Below are 26,750 nucleotides of genomic sequence, written 5' to 3'. Positions count from 1 at the left end.
ACAAGCATTTAACAAGAGGCTCCAAAGAGCCTGAATTGCTCACTTGTATTTTTACAATTATAGACAAAAACTGGCATTAGTCAAAAATATATTAATTTAGGCCAAGTTCGGATGGAACTCGAGTACTGACTCTAGTTCCATATGAACAGTAAATAATTTTGAAGAGTAAGGACTCTAGATTACCGGAAATACAAGGCCCCTACTCTGAATATGTTTACATTCAAATTTGATTGGATCGACGTCATAACATCCGGGATATTGAGTCGATCTCTAGTAACCCTGCCACAACCCAGGGCTCATTGAGTTCTAATGGGGGGAAAGCTATATCCAATCATAACAGGTGTTATATATGACCGTGTCAATCCTATCTACTCTAGATATCCATCTGAACTTGGCCTTAAAGGCAATAATTGGTACAATAAGTTATCATCCAATAGTGTCAGTCATATTGACTAACCAGTACTAGTAGAGCTTGAAATGTTGATCCTTTTTGCTGTTTATCATTTCTATTTACATATTCATTTTAGTTTTCAAGATAATAGGCAACAACATAGAATCTAGTAAAGAATCACAATTTAATGGCAATATCATATAGAAAAGATACCTGGTAATTTCAGTGTAAATAGGAAGGAGATACGATAGTGAAATTCTGTGCATTTTTGTCCATGTAAGAATGTAAGATTTTCTTGAATTGTTATTGTTTTTAAGGTATTAGACAACAGTGCCGGATCCAGCCATTTTAAAAAGGAAGGGGGGGGGGGGGGGGGGGGGGGTCCCAACCCAGGACAAAAGGGGGGTTCAAACTTTATGTTCCATTCAAATACATTGGTCCGCCAAAAAAAGGGATCCCCCACTGGACAATAAACACATTTTACAAAAAGGAACAAAAAGGAACAAAAACAAAACTTTATACTTGATACCATCAGAATCATTCAGGATGAAGGTTAAGTTAAAATTGGTCTAGTTTCAGAGATAAATATTTTGCAAAAATTAAAGGTCAAGACAGACGATGATGGTAATAAAATTGAGAATGGAAATGGGGAATGTGTCAAAGAGACAACAATAAAATTGAGAATGGAAATGGGGAATGTGTCAAAGAGACAACAACCCGACCATAGAAAAAACAACAGCAGAAGGTCACCAAAAGGTCTTCAATGTAGCGATAAATTCCCACAACCGGAGGCGTCCTTCAGCTGGCCCCTAAACAAATATATACTAGTTCAGTGATAATGAACGCCATAATTATTTCCAAATTGTACACAAGAAACCAAAATTAAAATAATACAAGATTAACAAAGGCCAGAGGCTCCTGACAGGCGCAAAAATGTGGCGGGGTTAAGCATGTTTGTGAGATCTCAACCCTCCCCCTATACCTCTACCCAATGTAAAAAAGTAAACACATAACAATATGATGACTATAACTTTGGACCAGGTGAGGTCAAAACCAGTCATTAGTATCATTCAATTCTAACAAAATTCTACCTAAAAGCATTAAAAATAGTAGCCATTGATACATGTTCTATTCAAATCTAAGACAAATTAACAGCCAGTCCATATATTTTAATCAAATCTAGATATATCTCTACCATATATCAAAGTTTTAAGCCAGTCTATTGGAACCTGCATCCTCAGTCTCCAACTTCCTAACCTTGTTAGATAGGCTGATCTCCATACTATCCATGATGTAAAACCTAGGAACAATACATTATGTCATTATATTTCTACTATCGGTATTTCATTTTCAAAGCTATAAGTGCGCAAACATTAGATGACAAAACAAAAAAAGATCTTCAATCATAAAATACAATGATGTGTTTGGTCTGATTTTTTTTTTATGTAATACATGTATGAGGGGATAGGAGGGGTCCTTATCCCGAAATCCCGGACTTACAAAAATGAAATCCCGAGGTCCAGAATTTAAATAAAGTAAATCCTGACGTTCTGAAATCCAAAAAAATTGATTCCCAGATCCCGAAAGGGTCAATCCTGAAATCCACAGCTTAAAAACACCCAATCCCGGAGTCCTGATAAAGATCATATCCCCCCTCATATATATATTTATGAGTACCGGTAATCATTATCTATGTGTAAATGCTTTGTCTATATGCCATTTTGTTTGTTTTTATAGTGATGAAATTATTACAATATTGACCACTGTAACCCAATTTTTTACATTTTACGTATTATGCCTGTTTTTTTGGTTCACACAATTGGTCAATAAAATGAAATTTCATATGACTGTGAAACAAGCAAGAGGTTTAGCTAGCTATAAAACCAGGGTTAATTCACTATTTTTTATATGAAAAAAATGCTTGTACATGTACTAAGTCAGGAATATGACAGTCGTTTCCCATTCATTGCTGTGTTTGAGCTTTTGATTTTGCCATTTGATAAGGGATTTTTGATTTCCGTGGAGTTTAGTATTTTTGTTATATACTCTTTCCAGTAGAGTAATATTGCATCAAATTTGTTAGAATTTATTTTTCTTCCACAAAATGTATTATATCCTAGATATATGATTCTTAGTATGAAAGAAGGAAATACAAACCACTCACATACATCAAGTAAATAGCAAACATTACTGCATGCAAAAGCATTTACAAAGAGTGAAACTCAATACGAAAGAACACCAAATCTAACTTCCTATCATACAATTGATATTGAATTTTCTACCTTGCATTTTGATTTGTTTAACATCTGTAAGGGCCTGATATTTCCCGATATAAGCCAGCATGCCCATGCTCTGGAATTCAAATGGTTCAGCAAACTCTTTACCATGATTTAACATCTTAGCTAAATATCTGCCTTCTCTTTCTGCTACCTTAAATAAAAGAAACACCATTGGATATGTACATGTTCTGTGTGTTTATTTGTTTCAGTTGATACTAATTTTCATATATTGCTGGAAATATTTCTCTTCATGGATATTTGATTTTGTAGTGTTGATTAAGTCTGTTTCAAGCTAAAGAAAATTTGTACTTTATTGTATATTTCAATTTTCTGTTTTAAAATTTTCCCCCAAGAAATCAACAAAATTTGAAATCCTGAAAAAAATTATAAATCTACAGTATATAATAGGAAATGAACTTGTTATACAAGATAAAAATAACACACTCTATTATCATACCTTACATTATATAGTAATTATTTGATTGCTAACAGAGGCGGATTTAGGGGGACAGGGGGCCGCGGCTCCCCCTTTTTGGGAAAAAATTTGGTTGTTTATATAGGGAACCACTGAAGCCTCTTACAGCTAACTATATGGGTTTCCTCATTGTGAAAGGACATATGTTTGCTTATAATTGCTTAAATCCACTTTATTTGAATTTTGGTGGATAGTTGTCTCATTGGCAATCATACCACATCCCATTAGTCTTGTATTTATTTTTATATACCTGAGCAGTACATGGTAAGGGCATATCTTGTATGTCAGTTATTATTATATACCTGAGCAGTACATGGTAAGGGCATGTCTTGTATTTCAGTTATTTTTATATACCTGAGCAGTACATGGTAAGGGCATGTCTTGTATGTCAGTTATTATTATATACCTGAGCAGTACATGGTAATGGCATGTCTTGTATATCAGCACAATCTCCTATTGCAAACACACTCTTACTGTCATCACCTAAGACATGCAGGTATTTATCTGTCACTACCTGAAATGAAAACCTTTATGATGACCCAATGTGTTATAATGACTTTAGTATTACCTAAACTGCCTTAATTTTTTTCTAATCTGATTGCAATTTATGTTTTCTTAAGTTCCTTTTGTCAATCAACTAATCAACGTTAAAAAAAATAGGAAGTTGACATGATCAAAAACTAGATTTACCACATGTCAGTAGGCTTGTTCAAAGTCATTAACTAACTTAGTGGAGCTCTTTCCTTATATCTTAATGTTTTCTAACCATTAGGAAACTGTTGGAATTGATGGCAGATCTTTGATAAAGTCTATGCTTATAATAAATATATCTACAATGTTTTAAACTTGAGACAGATTAGAGCTTAAAATATTGCATGGGCACATGTTTATTTTTGAAGACTGCATAGTGACCTCCAGAATAGATATCTATTCGTTTTTTTTGTTTTTTTTGTCCTTGTGGATTGCTGTCCTATTTGATTGCCCAAACTTATTCTATTAATAACTATATGTTTCACATTCTGTTTATTACTGTACCTGTCCTTGTTTATTTTTCTTCAGATCTGAATCCCTAACAAACTGTCTTGGAGCTATACCACCACTCCATACAACCATACCACATGGGATTGTCTCTCCGTTACTTACCTGTCCTTGTTTATTTTTCTTCAGATCTAAATCACTAACAAACTGTCTGGGAGCTATACCACCACTCCATACAACCATACCACATGGGATTGTCTCTCCGTTACTTACCTGTCCTTGTTTATTTTTCTTCAGATCTAAATCCCTAACAAACTGTCTGGGAGCTATACCACCACTCCATACAACCATACCACATGGGATTGTCTCTCCGTTACTTACCTGTCCTTGTTTATTTTTCTTCAGATCTAAATCCCTAACAAACTGTCTTGGAGCTATACCACCACTCCATACAACCATACCACATGGGATTGTCTCTCCGTTACTTACCTGTCCTTGTTTATTTTTCTTCAGATCTAAATCCCTAACAAACTGTCTGGGAGCTATACCACCACTCCATACAACCATACCACATGGGATTGTCTCTCCGTTACTTACCTGTCCTTGTTTATTTTTCTTCAGATCTAAATCACTAACAAACTGTCTGGGAGCTATACCACCACTCCATACAACCATACCACATGGGATTGTTTCTCCGTTACTTACCTGTCCTTGTTTATTTTTCTTCAGATCTAAATCCCTAACAAACTGTCTTGGAGCTATACCACCACTCCATACAACCATACCACATGGGATTGTCTCTCCGTTACTTACCTGTCCTTGTTTATTTTTCTTCAGATCTAAATCACTAACAAACTGTCTGGGAGCTATACCACCACTCCATACAACCATACCACATGGGATTGTCTCTCCGTTACTTACCTGTCCTTGTTTATTTTTCTTCAGATCTAAATCACTAACAAACTGTCTGGGAGCTATACCACCACTCCATACAACCATACCACATGGGATTGTCTCTCCGTTACTTACCTGTCCTTGTTTATTTTTCTTCAGATCTAAATCACTAACAAACTGTCTGGGAGCTATACCACCACTCCATACAACCATACCACATGGGATTGTCTCTCCGTTACTTACCTGTCCTTGTTTATTTTTCTTCAGATCTAAATCCCTAACAAACTGTCTTGGAGCTATACCACCACTCCATACAACCATACCACATGGGATTGTCTCTCCGTTACTTACCTGTCCTTGTTTATTTTTCTTCAGATCTAAATCACTAACAAACTGTCTGGGAGCTATACCACCACTCCATACAACCATACCACATGGGATTGTCTCTCCGTTACTTACCTGTCCTTGTTTATTTTTCTTCAGATCTAAATCCCTAACAAACTGTCTTGGAGCTATACCACCACTCCATACAACCATACCACATGGGATTGTCTCTCCGTTACTTACCTGTCCTTGTTTATTTTTCTTCAGATCTAAATCACTAACAAACTGTCTGGGAGCTATACCACCACTCCATACAACCATACCACATGGGATTGTCTCTCCGTTACTTACCTGTCCTTGTTTATTTTTCTTCAGATCTAAATCACTAACAAACTGTCTGGGAGCTATACCACCACTCCATACAACCATACCACATGGGATTGTCTCTCCGTTACTTACCTGTCCTTGTTTATTTTTCTTCAGATCTAAATCACTAACAAACTGTCTGGGAGCTATACCACCACTCCATACAACCATACCACATGGGATTGTTTCTCCATTACTTAATGTAACACAATCTTCTTTCACCTCTAAAACAAAATACATTGATTAACATTCTTTTGAAACCTTTGAAACAAGATTTTTTTAATAAAATTTAAATATGCATGTATGCATAGATCGTAAAGATCGTAAAGAAGCATTAGGTGCAAAATTATGCCAATCTAATTAACTCAACTTTTCAACATGACGAAAACATGTTTAATTTACCTAAGTTCCATCAAAAATCATAATGAACGTATCTTGTTTCTTGTTGACATGACCTCTAGAAATTGCTGACTGTCATGTGAACCTCATATATTAAAATATAAATTTGAATAGACAGACTGCCAATTTTTGGTGATTTTTGTAATGTACTGGAACATTCATGTTGCACAAGATATTCCTTTATGATAACTCTGTTTTACCTGTTACTATTGACTTGACCAGTTGAAACCGGTCTCTTTCTTTGATCTTTTTCTCTGCATATTTCCTGAGACTTTCATCAAATGAAGCAAGGATCTGATTAGATTCTACCAGTGTAACGTTCACATGATGTTTCTTCTGCTTGTACAGACGGGAGATATCCTAGAAAACATGTATGGTACTAATTATAATGTTTGCAAATTTAGCAATTCTAAAAATAAGCTATGAATAAAGGGTGGATAAAGAATTGTGTAAAGTAAAGTAAAAGGTAAATGCAATAATCTGAGACACTCAAAGTCCCAAATTAAATAATAAAATTGTTTTTCTTTCACTACAAATGCACTGATTAGAGATACTTGGTAATCTACTCTTATAATATCTGACTCTTATAATATCTTATAATATATTGAGCTTGCTATTTTATGCTCTCTGTTTACCCTGTGATATCGTTAATAAGTATACATGTAACACAGTTTTGCCTGTCTATGAATATAATTTGTGGGGAATTTTTGTTTGCAATAACATCAAATTCCATATTCAAATTAACTTCTATTTAACTTTGATATTTGCTGTTGTATACAGTTCAAGATTTCAAAAAAATATGTTATTGACTCATCAACCTATTGACATGATTGATGCATATTTTATATATATATTTTATGCAAAATTAAGAATGGAAATTGGGAATATGTTAGAGACAACAACCCGACCAAAGAGTAGATAACAGTCAAAGGCCACCAATGGGTCTTCAATGCAGCAAGAAAATTTCTCACCCCCAGAGGTGGCCATCAGCTAGCCCCTAAATAAAAATGTGTACTGTACAGTGAAAATGGACGACACACTAAACTCCAAAATAAATGATCTAAAATTAAAAAACATACAAGATTAACAAAGGATACAGGCTCCTGACTTTAAACTGGCTCAAAATATAGAGTGGGGTGCTCATTTTTGCCATATCTTTCCATGTTTTCTTCAGTTTATGTTCAGGTCTTTATGTTTTTGAAGTATATTGATATTTCTATATGAAGATAACTTCAAATGCAAATTGTTCTTAGCTTGAAAACCTGTTTGTTTTGAGAAAAATTATCTGAAAAGTGTGACTAAAGGGTGTTTGAAATTTCCTAATTTTTTGATACGGGGGACACATATTCGCCGTTTTTGCATATCTATTCAAAACCAAATAACTGCAGCTTTAAACAATATTTATCAAATAAATTTTATTATAGATGAATAGCAGACATTTGAAAGGTGTAAAAAACTGAAATTTTGCGCAATCAGTCAAGAAAAGAACTTAGAAATACTTCTTTGAATTTTTTTTTTTCATTTAGAAAATTGGTTGAAAATTGTTGTACATTTTTCGGTGTTGTGCGGTTAGTGCTGAAATTTTGTCTCATTTTAAAAAATAACCATATTTGTTATAAAAATATATTTAACCAGCATATTTCTTCCATTTCCACCATCCTTTGAAGTTTTTACACCTCAAAATCATAAAACGGCGAAATTGTGTCCACAGCAAATATTAGCGCCCCACTCTAACAGGGTTAAACAATAATTCTAATGCAACAACGTTTGTAACGTTCATTTTGATTAGATAACGTCACTTATTTAAATGGCATCAATTGACAGTTGATGCTTTGGGATGTACGCGCAAGCGCAGACGGCATATGACAGATTTTAAGTACATGTTTTAACGTTGTTTTCTGTTAGTTTCATTAGAATGGAGATAACAATATTGTATTTTAAGCTCCGACGGCATCAATTGGGGATCTGATGGTCGCAAATACCCGTTTACTGTCTCAACTAACGCGTTGCAAGTAAACTTAATTTGCGACCATCAAATCGCCAATTGATGCCGTCGGAGCTTAAAATACAATACAGTTATCACCTAAATGGCTTGTACCTGTTCTACAAAGTCATAAAGTTCTGCTCCAAACTCCACACCAGTCGGGCCCCCTCCTACTATAACAGTATGTAACAGCCTATTTGCTTCTGCGTCTTCTATGCCGGGCTGTACTGATAACTCAAAATTCTTTAATATTCTGTTCCTAATTCTCCTTGCATCAGCTACTTCCTGAAATTTAGAAAAGTTAAAATTAAAAGACTTTTTAAATCTTCCCAATAATACTCATTGAAAAAAAAAATCAAATATTTTGTAATCAATATTTTTTTTAGATTCTTTTTTGTCATAAAGCCCTTCTGACTTCAGCTGTTTCTGTTCTTATACATCCTTGGCTTTTAAACATTTGGCATTGAGCATTCCAGATGAAGAAAAATCCAGAAAAGCACTTCTGACGCATAAAACTTATGAAGTGTTCTTTTCAAATATACATTGTATCTAATTTTTATACATTCAGAATTTTTTTGGAAAATCTATATGTCATGTATGTTCTTTTTCTAATACATTTTTTACTTGAAGAAACGTATTTTTAAATATGTTCCTACATATATGGGTCAAGAAAAATCTATTTAAGGTTTCAGTGTTTCAGTACAGCTACAAGGGCTGATAGTTCTGAATTGTTACTTGTGAGTTGAAGTAAAGTAAATATTATTTATATATATATAATGATCTTTCAAAGGTATTTTCAAATATAGTGTAATTGTTCAGTGAGATGAATAGGTCAGACAAGACTAAGACATGATGGACTAATCATAACACCAGTGGCAGATTCAGAACTTTTCCTAAGTGGGGGCCCGCTGACTGACCTAAGGGGGAGCCACTCCAGTCATGCTTCAATGATTCCCTATATAATCAACCAAATTTTTCCCACAAAAAGGGGGGGGGGCATAGATCAGCCTATGAAAACAATCTTACCTTGAGAAAGAAGGAATGTTCCTGAACCCCAGGCACATTAAATGTATTACTCAAAGCTCCTACACCAATCACCAATTTATCAAAGTCTATGGTATACTTAAGCTCAGATTTTAGTACACTCTCACAATGTATTTTTTTATTTTCAATATCTAGTTTTGTAGCAAATGATAAGTGGAAATGATCAGGCTGACGAAATATTGTGTTCCGAACAGGTTCTATCACAGATCTGAAATGATAACATTACATGACCTAGATCAACAGTCAACAGAAGACAACTGGGAATTTTATCATCTTTACATTCTTTATGTCATTGTATAGAGAATAATACATGGCAAAATCCGTATCATATGTCGTATTATCCCGAGACATCAATATCAGCCTGAGGGCCTTTAGGCCCAAGGGATGATATTGGTCGAGGGTGATACGGCATGTGATATGGATTTTGCCATGTATTATACGCTTTATCATATATTTCAACAGAAGAGTTTTATATTATATGAACTGTTTTCTGATCCATAGCACTGGGTTACCTTCAATTCTGCTTTTGTCTTGTTTCAAAGCTTTAAAATAACTGCTCAATTATTTATACGAAGCACCTAGGTTACCTTACAATCTGTTGTTTTGAATATATTTTGATTTATTATTGTTATAATTTTGAGTGTTTTGTATTTTTTATAGTTGCATTTAGTGTGCCAAAAAATTTGTTGTAAAAACTTGATGTTCGTGACGTCACATACAATATGAAAACTTGATGTTCGTGACGTTACATACCAAACAATGACGTCATTAAAAAAATTGACCTATTTTTATAAAAAAAAAAATCTTCAGCAAAAAAACCCAAAAAAAACTGAATTTAGTTTAAAAAAAAAAAAAAAAACAAAGGCATGCGATACGGGTTTTACCATGCGATACGGGGTATGCGATACAGGTTTAGCCATGCGATACGGGGTATGCGATACAGGGTAGGTGATACAGACTGGGAAAAAGAACCTTTATTAGATATATACAAAATAGCTGTATTTTGTACTAAATATATGATAAATGCATATTAATCAAATCCATTTTTTTTCATATTTTATAAGATATAATAAATATTAAGTTTGTGAATTGAGCCTTTTTGTGATACAATCATGATATTTATTTAGATATACATGTAGACTGATTCATCACGTTTGTGAAACCCTATTATAGCTATTCATCATCCTGAAGGTGATAAATCCAACATTTCTGTATTATTATTGTGTCTGGAGCTTGTTGGTTCAAATGTATTTTGTATTCATGTACATTTTTCATAAATTATGATTATTGTGTTTCTTCTATCAAACTGAGGTTTTTTTGCAGCCAACATTTCTCAGATATTGATATTATTGATTGTGTTCTATTTTTCAATATATGATATTTATAATTGGGAAATGTCTTTTGACATAAATGAAGCAAATATTTTAATGTTTACAAATTTTGTGTAGCCATTTTCCAAACTCTGCTTATAACAAAACCTATATCATAAATACTTGAATCCAAGTTAATGATTGTGGAATATTTTTTAGCAAAAAAGATTTTTCATTATTTGTTGAAGTGTCAACCTTCTACTGTAATTTCAGTTTAAAGGTAAAAATATGGATAATATATATGTGCTTATCTCCCTTTTCACAAATAGTTGATTACCATCAGACTTTCAGACATTGTTACAACATACCTAAATTCTAGAGTCCCCACAGTTGTACTACATAACAATGGTGTAAACAGGAAGTGGTTCCTTGGACTGACGACTATCACATCAAATTTGTTTTTATCTATTGTCTTCAATACACTATAACTTCCCCAACCGGTTCCAAGAATAACTAGTCTTTCACGTTTTTCTGTAGATGCTGGATTTGTAATGTCATTAATTCTAGCTAAGTTAGTCTTTCCTCTACTCACTAGCTGTCTAACTGCTCTTAAGGCCATTTCTACACAATACTCTTCTCCAATTATTTCATCAATATGTATAAAGTATTCCTGACACCGTGTGTGTCACACTAATATTATGTTAAATGTACATGAACCAAACATTTTAAAATCAGATTTGGAAGGATTTCTCCTCTTAATTGTCTACAAATAAAAAAAATATATTTTCAATGATTTATTAAGAATCATTTTAATGCATTTAGAGCAAAGCTCACAAATATGTCTTTTGTTCATGTTGTTATTTATGTTGATCTACTTTTTTGTTTAACTGTTTTTAACTTTACGTTTATTTTCTGGGGCATTCAGATTTTCCCCCTTGTAAAAGTCTTTGAGTAACTGTATTGCTCGTTCAGCCATCACATTACTTATACATTGTAATGATGGTCCAAGGGAAGGTAACTCTGCACTATGAACTGGCAAGATGGATCCACATCCACCAAATCTATCATTAGCACATCCATAAATAACTAAGGGGATTTCCACTTGTCTAAGTGCTCCAGCACACATAATACAGGGTTCAACTGTCACATATAGAACACACTGTCTAAAAACTGCTTTGGAATCCAATTCATTTTCTTCTGAGTATTTTAAAACTTTATCAATGGCAACTATTTCAGCATGTCTTGTGGCATTTTTGGTTTCATTCACTTCATTCCTGCCTACAGCAATTTCCTTCCCATCATACACTAGCAAACATCCTACAGGAACCTCTCCTGATTTTAATGCCTCTTCTGCAAGGTCAAATGATCTTTCCATCCATGCAATATGTTCTTTATCCATTGTTACCATTTTATTACCTATGCTGTAAAATTTATGTTTTGTTCTTTACTCTCAGATATACATATAAAAATACTGGTAAGGATGCCAATAAGACAACTCGAGCTCTCAACAAGAGAATTTTATATCAATGCAAATACATCAATAATAATAATCTATATTAAATATCGACAAACCTAATCACAAAATATAAACAAACTGTCAATGCCCCTCTTGACCTTGAGAATTAAAAAATTAAATTTTTCAGCTACCAGATTCTAAATTATTCTAATGAATATGAATACAAGAACAGATTTTTAATGTCCAACTTAAAATACTGTTGACTTGGTTCTAAACATTTTATAAATGTCTTCGAGAATAAAGGCTATAGAGCAAATGCAATGGGCTTTCTAATGTAATTAATATTTCTGAGGGGCATAACTCTTTAATTTATTCAAAATGTTGATTTGCACTGATTTTCCATTTTGTCCAAGACATTGATGATATGAACCTAGGATATGAGTTTTATAAAACATCTAGCAAGAATTGTACATGTGAATGTGCTTACAAGATGGTAATGTATATATAGTCCTATATTTCATTTATAACGTTTTCAAGCTGATATTTTCTTTTTTTGGTGTTTTTTTTAATGCTTACTGCAAAGAAAACACATAAAAAGACTAAGTCACATGTTTCTACTAGTACATGTAAAATTGGGCAACAGCTATCAAACTCGTCACAAGCAGTTAAAAATAATAATCTTTCATGTCTTTCATTTAAAATCTTCATTGAATTTACTCCTAACAAGCTATAACACATTGAAGGATTATACCAACTAGCTTTGTAAATACAGTAATTTTCAATAATTCACAATTAACAATGATTAATAATTTATCATCTAGGCCTAAATTAATATATTGTTTGTTTCCCCAATCCCAATACTGCCAAGCCAGATGTGGGTAGATAGGTAAGGAAATAATTTTATTTTTTCCAAAAGCTGGAACAATATCAGTCGATCTGGCAAGCCTGAAAATGGGAAATGAATAAAATAATATTAAACTTAGTTTTGACAATAAAAATGTATGAGTCTGACCGTTTTTGCAGGGTCGGTTGGGATTGGGGAAACAAACAATATTTTATTTTAGGCCCTAATTGCAAAAAATATATTAAACATTGTTAATTTTTTTTAAAAATCATGAATTTTTATTCAGGAGAATATAAATATTTAATTTAAAAACATCTAAAAATTCTATTTGTATTTGAATAAAAAAAAATGTGCAATCAGACCCAGGGGTGAAATGTGGATGCAAATGTGTTTCAAGAGCAAACAGACCCTATACTTTTAATATCATGTCCCTCATGGTCCAAATTGGTTAATAAAGTTTCTCTTATTTTTAATATATCTTATCTTATTAATTATGCTAATGCATACACCTTATCGCTATTTGTCCGCCATTACTGGATATCGCACAGGTTCCTGAAAAATTTGAACTCATAAAACAATATATATCTGATACCACAATGGAAAAGTGATTGTTGTATGGTACCACGATTTCCCGAGAAATACTAAAAAAGCGTGATATCCCCAAAACAAGCTGATATATCCAGAGAAAAAGTTTTTTTATGGTTTAATCACCGGTCATAATCTGACACTTTTAATCACAATTATAAGGTAACAAACAAAAGGTGTGAATTAAGCCATAAATAAGTTGATCCATCCAATAAAGTTTGTGATGACAGTAATTAAAATCACATAGTTTTTTTAATATTTTCAGAACATTGACTTTCTGTCCGCCAACCTACTTTTGTCAGCTAGGTCAAGTTTTTACCCACTAAAAAGGATGTTTTTCTTGAGGTTTATTTTTAGTAATACCTTATAAATTATAAATGGATCAAAACTTAAGAATTTTAGGAAAATAAGAAAGAAATTAAGAACTTTAATCGGCCAGGTCAGGTCACATAACCACAACGGCTTTTAATACTTTTTTCCTGTATTGTAATTGTTCTTATATTTATGTACATATAATCAATTGGTCTTATCTTATTATATTTCAAATTTGAAAGGAATGTTCTAATGAAACATAAAAAAAGTAATTAGCATTTTCATTTGGTCCTGTCATTGTCGAGGTTTATCAGCTGATATTGTCAACGTTGGTCAGGTCACATTACCGCTATCTTTTTCTTTTTTTACATTATTCCCGTATTTATGTATATAAACAATGGTCTAATTTTATAATATTTCAAATTTCAGAGAAATATTCTGAGAAATAAAAAAGAAATTAGAACTCCATTTGGTTCTGTCATTGTCGTTTCAAATTTGATATAATTCTTTTGAAAAATAAAAAAAAGTTATTAGCATTTTTATTTGGTCCTGTCATTGTCAATGTTGGCTCTGTCATTATCAGCGTTGGTTGGGTCATGTTTTCTAACGTTTTTAAAAAAAGAAATCTATTTATTTCTTCTTACATCGATATATAAAATGATAAATTTTAGATAAATCCTTTGAGAAATGAAAAAGTTATTAGCATTTTTCAATGGGTCCAGCTGTTATTTGGTCCTGTCATTCGATGGATATTACAAGATACAAGATATGAAAATCGAATTTATGAAGATTGCGTGTACTTTTATTAAATATGAATGCCTTAAACCTTAATAGTGTATACTTACACTAATTTAAGCAGTACAACACCTATATTATATAACACCATTAAAAATCTTTTTCTCAGGATATATCAATTTGTTTTTGGGATATTATGTTTTTCTCGTAATTCTCAGGAAATCGTGGTACCCCATTGTTGTATGTGTCTATAGTTCAAGTGGTGGGGTCAGTCAACATTAGCGATGAGGTGTATTACTGCAGGACATCACAAAGGTTCCTGTAAAATTTGATATCACAATACAAAATACCTGATGCCTCAATGGAAAAGTTATTGTTGTATGAAGTCAATAGATCAACTGGCACAGATTCTGAGGTCAACCTGTGCATATTTCAAAATACCGATAAGTTGTTTAATCAAGATTGGTAACTAAATAACATATAAAAAAGAAGATGTGGTATGATTGCCAAAGAGACAACTATCGACAAAAGACCAAAATGACACAAACATTAACAACTATAGGTCACCGTACAGCCTTCAACAATGAGCAAAGCCCATAAGTAACTTTGTTCATTTCAAACATAAATATATACCTGAGTGAAGACAAGAGATTAAGTTTTGCAGGTACACGAGAGAATCCAAGATTTACAGTTTAGATTGTACATGTAATGCCTTTAATAATCATTAACTTATAACATAAGGGTCATCTCCTGGTAAACCAGTTCAGCAATGGAAATTTGAAGGAGCCTTGCATCAGATAACTAATTGACTTTGTTCATTTTCAAAGTACGACTAAGATTATAAATACCTAAACAAAATATTGTTGTTCTTTGTGTCTTACTCTATTGTCTGAGCATTTAAACAATGTTGAAGTAGCGTCCAAAATCCGTCAGCGTGAAATCCCGGCAAAGAAAACTATATCGTCCTAGATTTTGACTGAAATTTCAGGAAGTGACGTTCATATCCCTCTGCGCTTGTCGACATATTTTGGTGACGTGAACACAAGGAAAGAAAGAAGGAGACACTAATCTCATAGTTTCCAAACTGAATTTGCTTCTAGCTGACAGAAGCATTGTCTTTGACAATGAATACTTATGTTGTAAGCGAGTAACTTGTTCAAGTCTTGTATAATTCATGCAAAATTGTAAATCGATAATGAGTTTTGCTAACAATTTATTATATTTAGAAATCAACCCATGGCCATGCATAAATGCATGATCTCTTATTTGGGGGAAACACTTTCTGGAATGTGCCTTATCAAGTTTCATGCAATTCATAGAAAGTAGCTTCATGGTGGACATGACAACAATTATCCAGAATAAATAACTGTAATTAAATGTTCTTTTTTTTTATTAAATACAAAGGGAAACAACTCCTTGGTATGACACATTATTCCGGCATCTTGACCCCCATTATACTTCATACATAGGGCCAGATGTAGTACAACTAAAATCAACATAACCAACTGTGAGTGCTGAACAGGAATGAAGTACTTCCCATGTGTATGTTCTACAAACAAGAAATATAAAGATAGATAAAAAAAAAATTATATATCGTCGTGTCATATGTTTTCGTATGTCATATGTTTTCGTATCAACCACATTTCGTCGGTTTCGGCTGCATACGCGTACATTGTGGCGTGTTTTTCGGTTTCTATATTTAGAACAACAACACCACTACAACTTGACATATTTTAAACATATTCAACGTCGCTTTTTAAAGACGTTAGAACAAATTAAATAAAACTGACCTATTTAGCCATTTTTATTTAATGTCAAAAATATGCATCACTAGAATAGCTATAGAAAAAAATTCTGAAGGGTTAAAATAAAGTCCAGATATGTTTTTTGCAAGTCAGATACCGGATCTTCAAGACATATGACTGTCATGTGCTTTTTGGGCCGTTTTAATTACAAACCAGCGAGTTAAAATTAGTAGGGTTCTTATATAAAATGGTTGTTCAAAATCTAATTATTCAATATTTCATTTATAATTTTTTTGTATACATCCTTGATTCATGAAGATGAAACAGTCTTGACTTTTTATATTTAATCCTAAATTTTAAAAACTGCATTTTATTTTAGAAAAAATAATGTATTTTGTACAAACCAGGTGCCAATCTGAAATTAATCAAAATCTTAAAATTTCAGCACTCAATTTACCAACCTAAAACTATTTACTAGTAATTTTTAGTACTGAAAAGTATTTATTTACTTTTTTTATGATTCAAGCGATCATTAGAACCACGACTTTAGAAAATATTAATTTCCGGATTTTGTAGTCATTTCCTGTCCGTGTACTGATCCAATTTTTATTTCATACGAAATACATATGACGCCGTTTTTTTGACATACAAAAATCGCAAAGTAATCGGAAACAGTAAAAAATCGTAGTAAGCATTGAAAAAAAATCTAGATACCTTAAATCAATCTACAGGACATGCTTTTTAAATTTGAGTAAACACCGGAATAAAAACTCAACAGTGAAAACTGTAAGCAGTGAAAATTGTTATTAGTACGAAAACACATTACACGATGATAGGGTAACATGAAATACTACAAACATAAGCTCTGTACTGACTGTAGAGCGTTTTGACGACATCAATAACAATAATAACACATACAATATTAGGACAGCACAATAGACAATATAGAGACAGCTATGTTGCACATGTTGCATAAGTATAAGCAAAGTTCATATATATAAAAGCAGGCACAAGCAATTAAAGCACTAAACTAGATTATAAGCAACTGCAAGACAGTTCTAAAAGTAGCATTAAAAATGTAAAAACAATAAAATAAAATGCATTAAGATTTCAAAGAGCCACATCTGCATGAGTTGCCTTCCCAGTTGTTGATCATACTTTTAAACTGGTTCAGGTTCGACTGCACATGTGTCGCGTCAGGCAGGTCATTCCAGAGTGTAGCTCCAGAAGTGAAGTCCAAATTGTGTTATTCTTACCTGTGGTACTTGAACTGTCTTTTGCTTTCTAAAAGAGTAAGGTACATTTAAGGTATCAACCCCGTTATTAATTAACTGGTGATTTACAATGGCAATGTTAATCAATAACGTTTGGATTAGATTTGCTATTAAATAAACAGTTTACATGAAATTACAAGTAATTCTAAACAGATTTGTCGCAGTTCAAATATTTCCAGCAGTGTCACAAGAAATGATGCTACAATGTATCTCATTAGCAACATTCTTACATCCACTTGACGAAACCATGTCTTTTTATTCTGTCTTGCTCTACTCTCAAGCAGTGAGCCAGGATACTAGGCTAGGTACTCTGTAGTCAGAAATAAGCTATCTCCTGATCCAAATAATCAATTTTGTAAATATTTAAAAGTAAGGATAGAATAACAGTGATATTAATAAAGATGTAAAAATCTGTAATATGTTAATGAATTGTGATTTGTTTGATATTTCAGACTCATCCAAGTGTTCGGATTAAAGGTACAGAAAATAATTTAACTCCCATAAGATGTGTGGATCAAAGGTGTGGTGATGGTACATTACACATGCATTGCCCATTCTGTGTGAAGACTGAATTGTATCATGACCCAGTCATACTAAAGGCTCATTATAGAGTTAAACATGTAGATAAAGGAATAGACTTTGCTGGTAAATATAATTGTACTGAATAGATACATTTGTACTATTTATATATTAAAAAAGCACCAATTAAGTAGCATATTTTCCCTAAATTTACATACTTCAACAGATATAAAAATTCATGTATTTGAATTATTTGCATTACTGAACTTTCAAATTTACAAACACTTATTAAATTGAATAAGATGATAGATATAAGAAGATGCGATATGAGTGCCAATGAGACAACTCAACATCCCAGTCATGCCAGTCACTATTTGTAAAAAGTTAACCATTATGGGACAAAGTATGGTCTTCAACACAGCATTTGCTCACTGAACAGCAATCTATAAAGGGCCACAAAATTATTAGTGTAAAATCATTCAACTGGAAACCCAATGGTCTAATCTATATAAAAAACAAGTTACACTTTAAAAATGAACCACATCAACATGACCATTGAACAAATGGTTCTTGACTTTTGACAGGTGCAAACAATTACATTATACATTTCTGGTAGATGGAGTTATCTCCCATAACCTAGGGCTTCTCCATAGAAGTCACAGAAATTAAAATCTGATCTGCAACTCAAGTGTACAATTTTTTATTATTAAAAATTACCTGAAAATAAGCAAGATGAGTTGGAGAGGAAAAAAAAAGAGAATTTAAGACATGATTACAAAAACTGATATTTGTTTTAATATCAGTCAAACTTTAAACCCAAAGTATGTACTCGAGCTGATTTTACAATTTCTATTTTATAATTCCAGGTTTGAAAATTTTACGCTGCTGTGATCATTGTGACATTGTTGGTATAATAAAAGGAGAGAAAAAATTTAAAGGAGCACATTGGCATTGTTATAAATGTCGTAATGGATTTAACAGGAGAGACGAAGCTATTAAACATTACAAAACACACTTCAGAAATCCACAAACCACTTTTCAGATTCAAATTGCTCAGGTAAATATATGAATGAAGTATATTTTCTATCAAAATATGTGTGACAAAGATGGCATTAATATAATTGGAAATTAATGAAGATTTTTTTTTTTTAATATTAAAGAAATTTTTTCTTTTTTTAGATTCATGAATGTGATTTATGAAAAAAATGAATGGAAAATTTGTTTGTAATTACAGACCTTGAAAATAATCACATGAGATGGTGCACCTATAAAACTAATACAGAAGGAAACAAAAGCAGAATACAGGTCAAAAAAAGATTACATATAACGGACATTTCTTACTAATTATAATATAAAAAAATCTTTTATGCTGATCATAATAATAACTTAAAATATCAAAAATCAAAACAAAAGGATATTTAAAACTCATAAAACTAAGAGGAAATTACCAAGCCATGTAAAAAAAAAAAAAATAAAAAAAAATGAAAGTCCACAAAACTTTACAGAGTAAACTAACGATTTAGCAACATGAACACAACCAAAAATTGGGGGTGATCTCAGGTACACCAAAAAGGTTAGCAAATCATATTCCACATGAGACACCCTAAGTCCTTTTTTTTTAAAAGAAAGATACTTCTTTATATTTGTTTATATCAAATGTTTTTATATAATCCTTGCATGTTGCTTAAATTGAATACTATATATGAAGCAGTGTTTATTGAAAGATTACAAAAAGATCTTCAAACATTTTATATTATATATGAATTTATAAATGTTTTTTAGGAAGTGTATCCTCCTAAATATGAAGATGAGATGACCTCTACAGTTGTTGATAGTACCGGTCTTTCTATCCATCCAGCCCTTACAGAAGCTGTCATGTCTACGTCGGTTGGACATGAATTAGGTCAGTAACAAACTTGTGGCATGTGTTAACACCTATGGTTAAAAGGTCACTGTAAGGGGGTACCAAACACATTGACTAAAATTAATTTGGCTCTTTTAATTTTTCAAAAATTTTGACAAAATATTTTTGCTTTGACCATTTGATAAAAATATTGAAATTTCAAAAACTTGAACCACACTCTTTATCAGAAAATTTCATTTTTCACAAATTTTTTTTATTGAGAAGCTTTTTTTCCTTAACAATAAAATGTGATTATAACAGGCCACAGACCACAATTAATTCCTCTATTAGTTCTTTATAACTTTTTGTCTCATTAAAAAAATTGCACCGAATCTTTTTGTCCAATTTTTTGTGTGTGTAATGTATAGTTCAAGTCCAAAAATATATCCAAAATTCAGAAAGATTGCTTTCACACATCTTACAAATTTAGCCAATACACATCCATACCCCTATTGACAAGTCAAGAGATGTTCCGAAAACTGTAAATATTACCTTTTTGCACTTGGCCTCATCACTCATTCCATATCAAAATCAGTTTAAATACAACCTCCAAAAATTTATTTCACCTCTCTTCTTCCATTTCCACCCCAAAAAATCTAAGAAATGAGTGAGGAAGGGAAAGAAAAAAAATTAAGTCAAAATACACTCTAATTAAAAAGAACTATATTCGTGGACAACAAAAAGCGGGGTCATTAATTGTGGTCTTGGGCGAATATTTGGCTGCTTTTCACAAAGTTATCTCCTTGTAGTGTTATGTTCCACCATAACTGTATAAAAAATTCTTTTGTAACATAAAACATTAAAAATACTTTGCTTAAAAAAAGTTTGAATTTGAGAATGGAAATTGGGAATACATCAAAGAGACAACAATCCGACCAAAGAGCAGACAACATATGATATCTAAAAAGCATCATTTCCAACATAACACATATAGCCATATAAGCTTTATATTTAGTAATCATTGAGGATGTTTAGGTTTGATTGACTGGATCACAGCACACTTATAATGCTTTGAATACTTATTTTTATCTTCCAGCTGCAATAAGCCATCCAACCCAAGTGAGTTTAACTAATGTAAAGTCAGGTGAAATCCACACATCTGTTGCTGCTGAGGAAACTGTAGATAGTTCTAATGGTCAGACACATCATATAATGATCATACAAGAGGAACCACCAACACAAGTTATAGCTAATGATGTAAGTATTGTAAACCACCAACACAAGTTATAGCTAATGATGTAAGTATTGTGAACCACCTACACAAGTTATAGCTAATGATGTAAGTATTGTGAACCACCAACACAAGTTATAGCTAATGATGTAAGTATTGTGAACCACCAACACAAGTTATAGCTAATGATGTAAGTATTGTAATCCATCTACACAAGTTATAGCTAATGATGTAAGTATTGTAAACCACCAACACAAGTTATAGCTAATGATGTAAGTATTGTGAACCACCTACACAAGTTATAGCTAATGATGTAAGTATTGTAAACCACCAACACAAGTTATAGCTAATGATGTTAGTATTGTGAACCACCTACACAAGTTATAGCTAATGATGTTAGTATTGTGAACCACCAACACAAGTTATAGCTAATGATGTAAGTATTATGAACCGCTTACACAAGTTATAGCTAATGATGTAAGTATTGTGAACCGCTTACACAAGTTATAGCTAATGATGTAAGTATTGTGAACCACCAACACAAGTTATAGCTAATGATGTAAGTATTGTGAACCACCTACACAAGTTATAGCTAATGATGTAAGTATTATGAACCGCCTCAGTGGTTATGTGGTAGCATGTTCACCTGAGTGCAAAAGGTGGTAGGTTTGAATCCTGGTCAATTCAAACAAAATAGTTTTTTTGAACTTCTCGGTTAAGCACACAACATTCAGGGGTTGAAGTCATAAAACTTTGCTCAGTGCTCAGAGTCAGAGCACAAAAATCATGCTTGAAAGATAAAATCCAGCATTTTGATTAGTCGATTTTGGAGTATGAGTACAAAAAACTGTCTCGAAAGTTTTATGACCGCAAGGCCAGGTGGGAGAGTAAAGACTGGTTGATATGAAGTCAGAATAATGAGTCCATGTAGGGGAACATGTCTTTCTGTAGACTGTTACCTTTGAACCTAAATTGATGGCTCACTGCTTTGATATGTATAGTCTACATAATGCACAAAATTCAGAGTTCGTGATTTTTTTTTCCCCTGGTGGTCCTCGAAGAAAATCTGCTGGTCCTCACTATCAATCTATTGAAAAATACTAAAATTGTGTCAGTCCTATGCAAAATTTTGGTGGTGAAATCCTGAGGACTGACACTTTTCGCGAACTCTAACAAATCCTTGTCCTATAAAGATGAAATGTATTTTCTATGGATCTTTTCTTACTAACATATATTACAATAGAAAGATGTTGTATAAACTCTCCACCAGACACTATATAACTTAGAAGTTATCAACTATAAGTCACTATAGTTATCAAAGGTACCAGGATTATAATTTAGTACGCCAGATGCGCGTTTTGTCTACATAAGACTCATCAGTGACGCTTATATCAAAATATTTATAAAGCCAAACAAGTACAAAGTTGAAGAGCATTGGGAATCCAAAATTCCAAAAGGTTGTGCCAAATACGGCTTAGTAGGTAATCTATGCCTGGGATAAGAAAATCTTTAGTTTATATATATATAGGTCTTTCAACAATAAGCAAAACATGTACTGCATAGCAATCTATATATTTAGACCCAAAATGACAAATATGAAAAATTCCCAATAAAAAAAATGGTGCGATTTATAGACATAAATTGAGATAAGTTTTACCTCATTCAAGAATAGTGGTACCATGGTGGGGCTATGTTGCAATTGCATCGTCTGTCTCTCCTTGTACTGAACTCATTTTGTCATCATACTTCTCTCAGAAACTATTACCCTATAAAGAATGACTCATTGTGTAATCAACTTGATGATAAAGACATGAGCACTTTTTAGATCTGTCAGATACTTATTGAAGGTTGTCCAATGGTTTGAGAATTTGGAAAATTTCATCACACTTTTTATTTACACCCACTTGAATGTCTTCCTGTTTTGCAAATTCATAACTTTCGGTGCCACTTCCTGTCAGAAAAACATTGAAAATATCCGATTGTACATGGTTTTTAACAAAATTATCTGAATATTCTTATCCGATTTGCCGATATATTCTTAAATCCGATATTCGATTACACGATAAAATTAACATTAAACATATAGGGAATGGTTTGGTATTTTGAAATAATGTTACAATAGCCGATATATTCGTTTAACCGATATCCGATTAGGTGGAGTCTACTGTACTCAAATAATGGGTAGTGAAATGCTTTATTAGAGTTATTTTTATCTTCATGTCAATAGAATTATCTCACTTATTTTTAAGGAGGTGAATATAGAAGTTAATATAGAGGAAGAAAAAGAGATTGCTGAGGAAGAGAATACAGATAATCAATTTGAAGATCTTAAACAGAAATATAAAAAATTAGAGGTGGAGAAAATCTTAGTGGAACAATCTTATAAATCAGATATATCAGAATTACAATCTCAGGTAGGTTATGGCAGCATAAACAACAATTAAAAAAATATTTGAATTACAAACACAGATTAAGACAGACAAAACAATCTTTCAAGTTAGAATCATTTAAATTACAAACATGGGTAAGTTTAAACAAGCAAAGTAAAGATAGTCTTACAAGTCAGAAATATTTAATAACAATAAATATATGTTATTGTATACTTACCGGTGTCATATGGTATTTTGAACCCCCTAAAAATTGAACCCGGGGTCAAAAGTCTGACATATTGAATTACAAACACAAGTTGGCATCAAATAACAACTCTGTTATAAATCTGTAGTGGATAAATGTTTTAACTTTGGCAAAGTAACAATCTGTTGGAAGTCAAACATATTCTTTAGACTCTGAATGGAAGTATATGTGGTATAACTGTCTAAGAAACAGCTACCAATCAAAGAGAAAGGAAGAGTGGTTGTTCATTGCTGTCTATCTTACTTGTTTATAATTTTTGTTTGGTCATGAAAAAGGCAGTTTATTATCTCTTTGAATTAGTTCACAATTTGTCATGTCTTGACCTTTTACTGCTGACTTATGGTCTGAGCTTTTACCTATTCTTCAAGGCAATTAACTGTGATAGCCCATAGTTGTTTGCACACAAATCGTTTTGAATCTGGTAGGTATTTACAATCTTATCACATCTCTAATTGTTTTGATGTAGTCAGTTTTAACCATTATAAGAGACGACATCAAAAGATCGATGTAGGATAAAAAACTTAAATCAAATAGTTTGGGGGTTGGGGGTCAACATTGCTGCAAGTTTTGTTAATCCAAAATCGATTTTACATATATCCCTATTGGTCAACCAATTTTTCCCAAATTAAGTTAAGAGGGGGGTGTGGGGGTCAGTGAAAAAACTATGTGAATTAAGATTTTTATCCTACATTGAACTTTTGATGTCTTCCCTAACAGACCCAATTTAACCTGTTTGAATAAAACCTAATTCATTATTTACATTTTTTTTGTAGGTTAATGAATTGCGAAATGAAATAGCTGAATATCAGAAACGTGAACAAGACTATTTAGAACAATTGAGTGTACCCCTAGACAAAAATATAGAAAACATTCTTAAACAAATGGAAAATCAACATAGGAGTTTACTTCATCAACATTTACTTAATCTTAAACGTGAATACAAACCTGTTCCTTTAATATTAAATACAATGTCAACTGAGAACCATCAATACCTGCCACAAAACAGTATAGAACTTGTTCAGGAAGTGTCCCCTGCCACTAGTATGTGTTCATCTACAGACAATGTCTCAAGTTCTAACTTAGATATGCCAACAAGTATGAACTTAGAGGAGACTATCACACAAAACATTTGTAATGGCAATAATGATATTACGGACGAATCTTCTGAACATAGAATAGAGGGTACTAAAGTTCACTTTGAGAAAAGTGCTTCGGGTGATCCTTTTGTTGTGTGTATACAGTATGAAGACACTGGTGATCCTAAGTGTGCAAATGTAATGGTAGAAATGGCTACAGACGATAGTGTAGAAACAATCGGTGAACCAATGGTAAAACGTGTCAAGATTTCATGATCAAAACACGACAAATAATACTATTATACATTTATTGAAGGTTGGAAAAACATCAAGAAGAAATAAATTATCAAATCTTCATATTTAAAGGTTGGAAAGACATCAAGAAGAAATAAATTATCAAATCTTCATATTGAAGGTTGGAAAGACATCAAGAAGAAATAAATTATCAAATCTTCATATTGAAGGTTGGAAAAATATTTATAAGAAATAAAATGTATTCAATCATTAGAGAGAAAGCGGTGTGACATCATATCTATGCATTTATATTATTGGTAAGACTGAACCATATTTCCATTGTAAAGATAATTAACCATGGTGAATTAGAAAGAAAAAAATACTCATCGTCAGACAAATATTAAATTAAAATATAAAAAACTCATTAGGATCTTTTATTTTATTCACTCTTTATGTTCAAATTATATTTTATTTAATGAATCTTTTAACAAGCCCATGTTTAATTTTTACAGTTTTGGAGGTATTCCCCTTGAAAATAAACCATTATTTGTTACCAGATTGTGACCTGAATGATGTGTTAAATTTTAAACATTTGAAATCTAATCTTTTTAGTCATTACACCTAAACATAAAAAAGTCATTACATCTGAAAAGATGCAGTTATGTCTCTTTTATTTCCTTATTCTATGTCCTTTGTTTGAAATGATGGCAATAACTTGAATGTTTTAATAAAATTGGGTTGTTTGTATTTTTATTTTATGATGTGCATCAATTACATGTAGTTACAATTGATTCCATTCCAGCGACCTACTTTTAACTTAAATATGGGTTCTACTCAAGTTTCCAGCTATTCATAGTGATATTTTGCTGATATTTGGTATAAAAAAATGTAATTTTGTAATGTCTTATATTGACTTAACCAAAGTTATTGGCAATATGAATTTACAAGGGAATTTTAAAACATGACTGCATATATATAAACCAGTTCTTATAAAATTATGACTTGCCACAAGTGCCAAATTTAATATACATGTACCTAAATTTAATTGGATATGTATAGGTAAAAGCACAAAGCTATCCCTCCAACCAAATAACTTGAAGGCTGTGTTGTGTTTCACATGTGGTTTAACATTTATCTTACTTCCTTAATAAATTAAAGAGGTTTACAGCAGAATGCATGGAGTGTGTAGGTAAAGGTAATATTTTTGATTAGCTTGCTTGTTAAGTGAACCATGAAGTCATTATTAGGTTATGCATACCATGTATACTACAGAGTAGTCTAGTCTTACAGACTGATAGATTGGTTATCTGTGGGACTAATCTATTCTTAAAAGAGGGTAGTTTTCCTAACCTAATAACAACTTCACGGTTCAACTAGCAAGCAAGCTTACCAAAGATATTACCTTTACCTACACATTCAATGCATTCTGCTGTCAATCGATCATTTAGATGACTTTTGAGTGGTTACACATTCAGTCAGAAATCCTTTTCAATTTGTTATTGCCAGTTATACTTGCATTGTTAATTTATTTATTATTTACTATGATTTTGTTAAACCATGTCCTTTATTTGATTGTAAAATAAAAAATATTTTTCTCTTATTTGTTTATTTTAATATGAATAATTAACAAAGAACACCAAATAAAAGCTGATCATGTGTTATCCCAATTAAAAGCAAGGAAAATATCCTAGGGTATCATATCTGAGGGGTGTTTCGTAATATAAATTATTTAAGTATTGATGTCATACAAATAGAAAAGCAACAAGGTATTGATTATACATTGCATGGGTGATAAAAATGTTCAAATGTTACAAGGTT

The 26,750-nt window shown here is 32.2% G+C and overlaps 3 protein-coding genes across 4 annotated transcripts; 1 reads left to right on the top strand and 2 right to left on the bottom strand.

Annotated features, from left to right (window-relative positions):
• Positions 1 to 780: 780 nt before the first annotated feature.
• LOC134680684 (uncharacterized) lies at positions 781 to 15,353 on the bottom strand. Of its 2 annotated transcripts, none has more exons than XM_063539828.1 (9): positions 15,225 to 15,353; positions 10,813 to 11,207; positions 9,117 to 9,342; positions 8,205 to 8,375; positions 6,307 to 6,466; positions 4,285 to 5,931; positions 3,552 to 3,655; positions 2,674 to 2,821; positions 781 to 1,691 (listed from the first exon to the last, which is right to left on the bottom strand). In XM_063539828.1, the coding sequence occupies exons 2-9, from the start codon at positions 11,061 to 11,063 to the stop codon at positions 1,561 to 1,563; spliced, it is 2,838 nt and encodes a 945-aa protein (XP_063395898.1). In that variant the 5' UTR covers positions 11,064 to 11,207; positions 15,225 to 15,353; the 3' UTR covers positions 781 to 1,560. The 2 variants fall into 2 exon arrangements, with proteins under 2 accessions (XP_063395898.1, XP_063395899.1); XM_063539829.1 differs by having other exon boundaries at positions 3,552 to 3,659; positions 4,397 to 5,931.
• LOC134680686 (tRNA-specific adenosine deaminase 2-like) lies at positions 11,214 to 15,342 on the bottom strand. The gene is made up of 2 exons (XM_063539831.1): positions 15,258 to 15,342; positions 11,214 to 11,865 (listed from the first exon to the last, which is right to left on the bottom strand). The coding sequence occupies exon 2, from the start codon at positions 11,850 to 11,852 to the stop codon at positions 11,328 to 11,330; it is 525 nt and encodes a 174-aa protein (XP_063395901.1). The 5' UTR covers positions 11,853 to 11,865; positions 15,258 to 15,342; the 3' UTR covers positions 11,214 to 11,327.
• Positions 15,354 to 15,373: 20 nt separating the features above from the next.
• On the top strand, positions 15,374 to 25,342 carry LOC134680685 (uncharacterized). The gene is made up of 7 exons (XM_063539830.1): positions 15,374 to 15,515; positions 17,848 to 18,040; positions 18,781 to 18,971; positions 19,697 to 19,817; positions 20,854 to 21,014; positions 23,238 to 23,402; positions 24,396 to 25,342. Exons 1-7 carry the CDS (start codon positions 15,501 to 15,503, stop codon positions 24,972 to 24,974), a joined length of 1,425 nt encoding a protein of 474 aa, XP_063395900.1. The 5' UTR covers positions 15,374 to 15,500; the 3' UTR covers positions 24,975 to 25,342.
• The last annotated feature ends 1,408 nt before the right edge of the window (positions 25,343 to 26,750 follow it).

The sequence above is a fragment of the Mytilus trossulus genome, chromosome 8 (assembly GCF_036588685.1).
Source record: "Mytilus trossulus isolate FHL-02 chromosome 8, PNRI_Mtr1.1.1.hap1, whole genome shotgun sequence".
Classification (NCBI taxonomy): Eukaryota; Metazoa; Mollusca; class Bivalvia; order Mytilida; family Mytilidae; genus Mytilus; species Mytilus trossulus.
Note: the sequence above shows the minus strand (reverse complement) of the source record. Positions and strands in the feature narration are given on the sequence as shown.